At 33.2% G+C, this 9,608-nt stretch overlaps 1 protein-coding gene across 2 annotated transcripts; it reads left to right on the top strand.

The window, feature by feature from the left end:
• Positions 1 to 3,164: 3,164 nt before the first annotated feature.
• On the top strand, positions 3,165 to 7,411 carry LOC111384803 (calmodulin-binding protein 60 C-like). 2 transcript variants are annotated; one of them, XM_023009128.1, is made up of 9 exons: positions 3,165 to 3,774; positions 3,873 to 3,948; positions 4,321 to 4,361; positions 4,623 to 5,104; positions 5,377 to 5,537; positions 5,657 to 5,848; positions 6,066 to 6,234; positions 6,514 to 6,681; positions 6,833 to 7,411. In XM_023009128.1, the coding sequence occupies exons 1-9, from the start codon at positions 3,683 to 3,685 to the stop codon at positions 6,874 to 6,876; spliced, it is 1,425 nt and encodes a 474-aa protein (XP_022864896.1). In that variant the 5' UTR covers positions 3,165 to 3,682; the 3' UTR covers positions 6,877 to 7,411. The 2 variants fall into 2 exon arrangements, with proteins under 2 accessions (XP_022864896.1, XP_022864895.1); XM_023009127.1 differs by having other exon boundaries at positions 6,514 to 7,411.
• The last annotated feature ends 2,197 nt before the right edge of the window (positions 7,412 to 9,608 follow it).

Genomic DNA, 9,608 nt, shown 5'->3' with positions numbered 1-9,608 from the left:
ATTTCTCCATGACCAAAATTCAGCATGGGTGGGGCTTGGGCTTGGGCTTGTCGACTATGATGTTGGATTGGGTTGGTCCAACCATGCAAAATGAATAATCATTATTCATCCTAATATAATCATATTTCAGATTAAATGATTTTTATTTTTATTTTCTCGAGAGAGGGTCATATTTTTATTAGTGTGTACTTCGTAAATAAAGAAACGCAATGATACACAAAAATAAAATCATATCCACCTTTTAAATACCTTTTATATCGCACCTCATATATACAACGTATGCAACTCATGTATAATTTTAGGGATGGGATTACATTTTCACAGCTTATTAATTCAAGACTACTCTTGTGCAGTACCTATGATAAGATTTACTTCATATTGTACTAGTTCGAAATATTCGATCATTCCAATCAACAAAATCTTGAAACTCGACTAGTGCCCCCATCACATCCCATCCCATCCAATCCAATCCAATCCAACCTAAAAGAAACAATTGCTATATCAATGCAACTAATTTTCCTGGTGACAATAAGTCAAACACAAAGCAAGCAAACTTTTCAAGAAATTACCAAGAAACTTTGGGGTTTAATCCAAGAAGTTACTTAGTACTTCTACTTTGTACCCTCAAAGCTTAATGCATGTTTGGCTAAGTTTAAAATGTTTAATCATATGTAAAAAATAAGTTCTAAGGTAAAATCATTCTATTTATTGGTAAACATTAAAAATTAATAAGTTATTTATTTTGTCAATAAGTCATGTTTGGTCTCCATTTTCTAAAACGCATTTTCAATCATTCATTCTCCTTTTAAAGTTATTCTACACGTAGACCTATAGTTTTTTCTACTCTTTAATCAAGCATTCTTAAAAAAATAAAATAAAATAAAATTTCACAAAATTTATTTTCAAAAATTCTTTGCCAAACATGGACTAAGTAGAATGTAGTTTTAATTAAGTCTTACATTAAGGTCTAGAAGTTGCATAAAATTAAATTTTCTTTTCTTTAGGTTTAGTCAAACACGGTTGATAATTACCTCGACTTTCCCACTAAACAAACTATGGTAAGTACAGATATCTAGATCTCAATCTTTTTATGCCCTCAGATGTAATAGTTACATTAACAAACCTCGTTTCCAGGCAATTTTGGAGAGAAAGCGATTAACTAATTTGAATGCATATTCAAAGCATGCATGGGTGATAATGACATAATTAATTAAAAACTAAAAAAGAAATTAAAAAATATATTTGGGCTATCAAATAAATGTATTTAATAGGTTACGTGTCCTCCCTTTTGACTCTTCTGTTATTATTATATAAATAACTCGATTTTTCAATGAAGTAAATTACTCATTAAACTCTGTAATGCGTATAGAATTCTTTGAAGCGTGACCTCCTATTCATGCACGTATTCAATGACTTTGAGTTGAATTTCAATGACTAATTGCAACTTGTCTCCATGAGATTTTTCTTATTTTTGAAATAACCCACTTCAATTCGAAAATCACTTAACAATGCCCTCAAAATTCTCAATTTATTTTTGTTGTATCTTTTATTGTTTAGTATTGCAATTAACTTTGAGTGAATCCAGAGTGATTTGAACTTGCTTTGTGAAAAATTGAAAATTCAATTTAAACTTGACCCGAAAGAACCCTAAAACACGCTCAAAATAATTTTCAAATTTACAGAGTTCCCAAACTCAAACTCGAATGGTTAACTAGCTCCTTATGGAATATAAATTAACCAGGCCACTATAATTTTGGCTCATCAAATGCTCGTTTAAATTTTACTCGAAAGACAATTCGATAAACAATTTTAATAAAAACCTTTTACAGGTAAGTCGAGTCATTTAAAATTTACTGGCACCCCTAATCTTTCCTATATGAAATTCAACAGAGTTAAATAAAGCAACTCAACAAAATAAGAGAGAGTCGTCAAAGATGGCCAATAAGCATTCTAATTTTGTATCATATCTATTTGTGTTTTCGCTACAAAAAGTAGTCTAAACAAAGAACTCGAAACTCATGAAACAAAAACTAACATGTATGGCATAATTAATATATTGATCAAACAATGAATTAAATAAATTTTAATTTAGCTTTTGAAAACTGCTGTTGAACAGTAATTTAATTAAAATTTTAATTTATTTTTCTTCTTTGTAAAACTCTATATTTTCAATTAAACATGCAAAAAAAGGAAAAATATAACCCAAGAAAAAAAATTTAATTTACAAAATTATCCACCTGACTCAAGGCAAATAACTAAGAGGCTCATCATTCATTCCATCAATGGCCACCCAACCTTATATATATAATGCAAGGTTACCGATTTACCCCTTTTAAAATTAGTGAAAATTGTGAAAGAAGTTGGATAAACATGGTGAAACGTTATATGAAATTGGACGGTCATAGTGAAATAAAGTCGAATTGAGTGATCATGATTAGATGATTGGATCGATCAAATTGGGTCGAAGTCTCTTCATGGACGTATGCGTGGTTTAAGAGACAACATTTTGCCTCCAGTTAAATTTCTTTTCACATATCTCTTGCACTCAGTCAATCATTGGAGTGAAAAACGATAGTCAGATTTTTTCGTGAATGACGGCATTTACCTCTAATATTGAGTTAGTGTAAAGGTGAATGCGAAGGTGGTCACATCTATTGACAGCTTGATTATACGATATTTTAATTTAAACAACACTATTTATGAAAGCCAGACATAATTGGACATCTTGACTAGAAAAATCAATGCTGGAATATGTAGAATGTTAATGCTCTTAATCATAAATATAATTTTAAGCATATACTTAAAATTCAGTCGTGTACTTAAAATTCAGTTATGAAAAGTAGAAATTAGATTAAATCGGACATATAGAATGTTAATGCTCTTAATCATAAATATAATTTTTAGAAATTGACTAATTAATAATTGTTATTGTCATCTTAAAAGAATAATTTCGATGACCACGTAATTAATCAAAATTTTAGTGACCGTATTTAACACTATAAACACCATAACACACACTCGCACACGAAGACTTTGCAAGTCTTTCTTTGGCTTTTAATTTATTCAGTTGAAAGGGCGACCGTTTCTCTTCTAGTTCTACGTGTGCTTCGCCGTGACGAATATTCCGCCAAGCTTCTGTTTTACTCTGTACCGCGTTGCATTGTCTTGTTTCTCTCTCCTTTTGGCATTATTTTTTCTCATTATACTTGTTTTCGTGCTTCCTAGATTTGTACTCTATCAGTACCTTTCAAATTTTACGCGGTTGTTCATATGAATGTGATGTTTTTAGTTGTAGAATCTCCATTATTTATGGTTAAGTCAAGATTGTGTATATAGAACAAAATGATAACTATATTGAAGCGTGTTGAAAATCCCTTTTATATCATCGAATATCTGAATCTTGATTGTCCAAGAAATTTAATACCAGACCCCACAGGCCTGGAGACAAACATACCTACACACAAACACATTGGATTTGTGGGCGGGCCAATGTTAGAAGATGGTTAAAATGTATGGAATATGTGCTTGACTTTCGTGATCTGTGTGATTTTTTAATCAAAAATTGAAGCTTCCTGGGTAGTTTCTTGATCACTGTTGACATCTATAAAAAAGAGAGGAAGTTGCCTGCCCTTGATAATCTCTAAATCAGTTCTTTTTAGGCTGTGCGAATCTTGAGTTTTTGATGGTACTGAAACGGCAATTTAGGGACGGGAGTGGGGAAAGTTCTGAACTTCCTGATCGTGAATTTAATAAACGCCAGCATTTTCTTGCATCGTGGGTGAATTATGTTTATAATTCATTTATTTGAAGATTTTGTTTCGTATTGTCTATTTATTTGCTGATTTTGTTTCTCTTATACATGGTATGTGCAGTGCTTTCGGAGAGCCGGAGAACGGTCAGGCTGTTCAAGAACTCGTGCTCATATTGGAACCCATCTTTCGGAATGTGGCATGATCTTTTGTTCTTTTCAAGTTTATCGTATTGAAGAAGATTTTACTCTTGTATTTGTGAAATATTATATATTTGTTTGTGCTAATAATGAACCTTAGTTTTTGACAAGATTTTGATAATTTGACTTATTTCCCTTCTGTATTTACACTTCTGGTTATTCCTTTATGAAATCGAAGTTTGGTTGCCAGACCTCAATTCTTTCACATAAGTTGTGAAAGATTTTGCATATTTTAAGTTAATTATGTTTCTATACTGGATCCTTTATTTAAATGTTGATTTTCAGATAAGAAGTGGCTGAAATGTGCAAGTTAGAGCGCATTTTTTTTTTTTTTTTTACTCTCTATATTCACTATTTTATTGTCTTAATAGGTGCGAGAAGAAGTTGAACGTGCAATCAATCCATTGCTGAGGTTAGTCCATCCGTCAATTATCTCAAGTCCAATAATTTTATGCATTACTTATACTTCTTGAAAAATTAAAATATAATGTTTCAATCATCACTTTGCAACCCATTTTAATTAACTTCCATCAGTTTCCATGGTTGATTCAGCCTATAGCAATAATTAACTGTGATTATTATTGTCTATTCACTTATGTTTTAATCACCAAGTGATCTTTTTCTACTCCGTACTTCGTTAATATTCTAAAATGGCTATAAATGTTTCTTGTAGACCCTCGCAAAATCAAATCGAGAGCTCTGGATCAAGAACGTTGCAGCTGCGTTTTGACTGTGAATTGCCTGGTACCATTTTCACAGGCAATAGGATACTATCTGAAGACAGAGTACCGGTCAAAGTTGCTCTGTATGATTCAGGTTCTAAGAACTTAATAACATCAGGGCCCTTATCTTCACTACAGGTCGATATTGTTGTTCTTGATGGTGATTTTAGTCCCGATGATCAGAACAACTGGACAGAGAAAGATTTTGTGAGTAAAATTGTTCCGAATAGGGAAGGAAAAAGGCCGTTGGTCACTGGAGAATTGTCAGTCCAATTGAAAGAGGGAGTAGGTTGTATTGGTGAAGCCAGCTTCACTGATAATTCAAGCTGGATTAGGAGTGGAAGATTTAGGTTGGGTTTGAAACCGAATGCTAATTCCACTATAAGGGAAGGAATAAGCAAAGCCTTCAAAGTCAAAGATCATCGTGGAGAGTGTAAGTAATTCTTCTGAACCATTTTCTATCAGCGAGTGTTTGGTTAACAAAGAGGGTGATTTCTTTTTTGTTTTGTTATTCTTGGAGCTCTACATAATATTTTATTCGAGGCTAATATTGGGGAGAATGTTGAGGGTAAATGAAATTAAGTATTTGTTTAGTTGATAAGCATAGAATGTTTTTCTTCTAATTGCACCATCGAAATTTTGAGTAAACTTTGTTTACTGATGAACTTTGACAAAATTTTTATTGATATATCGTTATTTGTTTAGCATACCAGAAACACTACCCTCCATCCTTGGACGATGAAGTATGGCGCTTGGAGAAAATAGCTAAAGGTGGTCCATCCCATAAACTGTTGGCTCAGAATGATATATTCTCTGTCAGAGACTTTTTGAGGTTGTACATCACAGACCAGCCCTCATTACGCTCCGTAAGACACTCGATTCATGATATCGTTTGTGTGACATTAAATCACTTAAGTGGATTGACTTCTGTGTTCTTGACGAGTTCTTCAGGTTAACCATCTAACACTACATTTTGAACATGTAGTTACTCAAAATCTCAAACAAGAAGTGGGATACAATCATCGGACATGCTGCAACTTGCAAGTTGGACAACAAATTTTACTACATTAATGCACATGGGATCAGGCTTTTGTTCAACTGCATCTACGATCTTGTAGGAGCTACTTTTGATGGACAGAATTACCTTCCCTTGAATAAACTCGATATGAATCAGATGGTTGGTATCTTAATCCTCAAATTTTTTTACCTTTTTTTTTCCCTGATTTTTCTTTGTCTGGCTTGAGTGGAGTGCTTCTGTTTCAATAGCATGAAATATGCCGTTTCAAATATTATGAGAATTTAAGGAACAGTGTATGTATGTTTTGATACTTTTACTTGTAAGAAGTTTCATATTCTAAAATGAATTTAATTTGACTTCCTTATTTGTTGGACAGCAAATTGTGGAGAATCTGAAGCAGCATGTTTATAAAAACTTAATGGAATTGGTGCCCATTGATGACCAATCGGCTGTTGACTACCCGATGCTATTGCCGAGTGTTGGAGCAGGCAATTTTAACTATCCTTCTTCAAGTATGCAGAATGCTAACTTTCCAGTTCTACAAGGTAATTAACTGTCGGACCCTTTTTTCTTTTTCCTTGATCCTTCTCATGAATAACTCTAAACATGTGGAATGATTGTATTTGACGTGCCAAACAATAATCTGTTCATTATCTTTTTCAATTTTTATTTTTAACATTCTTGGCTAAATGGCTACTATCAGTTTTGTTAAGCCACTGTTTGATGGCCATTATATGGGGAAAACAATTTTGTTCCTTCTATTCTCAGCCTGTAAATTATCTTGGATTTGACTGAAATTACTTTTTTCTTTACATATCAACTAGAAATGCAGATGAACCTTGCTCCTCCAACAACTTCACGACTATATAATTACGAAGCCGAACAAGAATATATTCCAACGAAAGGTTTCAATATAGTGCCGGGAAACAGTTTTGGAATGAATGTTTCTCACAGCGAATCCTATATGGGAGCAGATACTTGGGCTTCTGGAGGTAACTATGCGGGCTTATATATGTCAATTAATGATCCAAGTGCCAATAATTTTCTGATCGAGCCCTCAGCATTCCGAGGGGATGATTTTCTGGGTTCAACTACCCAAGAAATGGGCACCTTTTCCTCTAATCCTGGAATTTGTGTCCCCAGGAACAGAAAGCACAAAACAAGATGGTGTAAGGTTCTGGCTGTAGTCAAGTGGTATTTGGTTAAGAGGAGCGTGGCTGCAAGAAAATAGTAGCGACCCTGCAGCTATATGTAGATTTCTCTAGCTCCATCCTCGGAAAATGACCACAAAGTATGGGAGTCAGATCTTTATCTCTAGCAATAGATTATATTTGTACAATGAATAATGCTGTTTAGCACCATTGGTATACTTTATGTGGCAGTAATTAAATTACAGGTTCAATTGAATGAATTACAGGTTCAATTAAATGAATCATATAATTTCACATTCAATTGAACCTATCACATAATGTCACATAGACCGGTGTTCTAGTGCCGCTGGTGCTACATAGCATTATTCTTATATAATAGTCTATATATCAAGAATGGTATATTACCCTTTGTTATGAATATGACCGAGGGATATTGTACAGAGTTTCTTGCGGTGATAAGATCAAGCATTCGAGAATATTTGCCTGTGAAAAAAATGGCAAATATCTATGTTAAGCTTCCGGTTTTTGTCTTAGTCAACTTGGTACCATGTTGTATTGTTGTTATGTGGTCTTTCATATGTCTTATGATAAAAAGTTTCATGATATTCCTAATTTCGGCCAATGCACTTGCATAACAGAATCTTAAGGAGTGATAACTTAACGAACCTCAAGGAACGGCAACTTAACCGACAAAAGTTTCCCTTTGGCATGGCAACATGGCTTGACATGATGATTGATGAATGACATTAAGCCCGTGTTTGATAGCTATTTTCAATTGATATTTAGAAGAATTTTGCCTGTTATTGCTGAAGGAGTAGTCGCATTTATTGACTAACAGGGAGCAAAATTACTTAGTTGCCCCTTCACATAAAATTCATCGTAAGTGAAGTAATGGCAAAATCGTCTTTATGCGTCCTGTGCAATTAGAATTATCTTAATTCTATACAACGGGTCCCACTGACAACACAACGGTCAAAAAATGAATTAACTTTTCGCCCAAAATGGTTGCCAAACAAGGCCTAACTGTTGTTAATGCATATTTTTATAACAAAAGAAAAGAATCACAATATTCTTAATGTCGTCAAATATACTTGTATAACAAAATACATTTGGCGTTTGTAGTTGTGTCTTCCCAGTGAAGGCTTGATGGCAAGTAACTGCTTATTAATTTAAGCTAGATGCTCAATATGTCATTTAAGCTAGGTCGGGTGGAAAGTTTAACATATCTAGCATATTAAGAAATAAGACAATTTAGTTAATTTACTTCTAATAAACACTTTCCCAAACATGCTCTAATAAGCAATAATCGTTTGAACGTGGGAATAGGGCGACACACTTGTCATTAAGCCAAGAATTTCCATAAATTAAGGTTGTGAAGGTTGTTTTCAAAAGTTAAGAATCTATTATAGCTCTGCTACACCAAATTTTAGACCATGCTGAAATACTTGGTAGACTTGACAAAGATGGTCCGATCCATAAGTTGCTATTTTTGTACAGTCATACAAACACGTACAATGTTAGCTTTTATTCATAGATCATAAGAAAAAGACATGAACCAACGATCAATAAATAGTATAAGGGCCTGTTTCATTTGAGGAATTTTTTATTTTTCCATCTTTTTCCTTATTTGATTGCGAAAATTCTTGGCAATTGATTTTCCATTTTCCATCCCCCCTCACGTGACCCATTTTTTCCTTGATTTTGTGGAATTTCAATTCCCATGGGTTTGTGGGAAATCGATTTTCCAAATTTTCTTTTAGGAACGTGGATATATTCTATCCACAATTATAGCAAATTATATCATTTTAATTGATACTTTTCAAGTGGTATTTGGTCAGGAGGAGCGTGGCTGCAAGAAAATGGTAGCAACCCTGCAGCTATATGTAGATTTCTCTAGCTCCATCCTTAGAAAATGACCACGAAAGTATAGGAGTCAAAGCTTTATCTCTAGCAATAGATTATATTTGTATAATAAATAATGCTATTTAACATCATTGGTGTAGTCTAAGTAGAAGTAATTAAATTACAGGTTCCATTAAATGAATCACATAATTTCAAATTTAATTGACCCTAGCACATAATGTCACATAGATCGGTGTTCTAGCACCGCTGGTGCTACATAACATTATTTTTATATAATAGTCTATATATCGAGAATGGTATATTACCCTTTGTTGTGAATACAATAGAGGGATGTTGTACAAAGTTTCTTGTAACGTTAAAATCAAGCATTCGAGAATATTTGCCTGGGGAAAAAATGCAAATGTCTATGTTAAGCTTCGGTTGCCATTTTAGTCGACTTGCTATTGTGTTGTATTGTTGTCATGTGGTCTTTCATATGTCACCAATGGAGTAATTATGATAGAGAGTTTCATGATATTCTTGATTTCGGGCAATGTACCTGCACAACAGAATGTCAAGAAGTGATAACTTAACTGACCTAAAGGAACGACAACTTAACTGAACATGTCTTGACATGATGAATGATATTAAGGGTTCGTTTGATTGTAAAGATGAAATTTGGGTGGAAAAAAATGAATTTCAGGGAATTGAATTGCCTAGAAATTGTTTAACTGAAAATTGTTAATTATTGTGTTTGATTGGTATAATTTCTACGTGAAAAAGTTAAAATAAAAGTTTTTTTTTGTTTGTTTGGCTTTGTTTTACATAAAAAATGTCAATTAAACAGATAGAATTTATTGGTATTGAGGATAAAAAATTTTTCCATTGCAAAAAATAAAAGCAAAGAAAATCATCTATCTTTTAGT

The sequence above is a fragment of the Olea europaea genome, unplaced genomic scaffold (genome assembly GCF_002742605.1).
Source record: "Olea europaea var. sylvestris unplaced genomic scaffold, O_europaea_v1 scaffold3012, whole genome shotgun sequence".
NCBI lineage: Eukaryota > Viridiplantae > Streptophyta > Magnoliopsida > Lamiales > Oleaceae > Olea > Olea europaea.
Note: the sequence above shows the minus strand (reverse complement) of the source record. Positions and strands in the feature narration are given on the sequence as shown.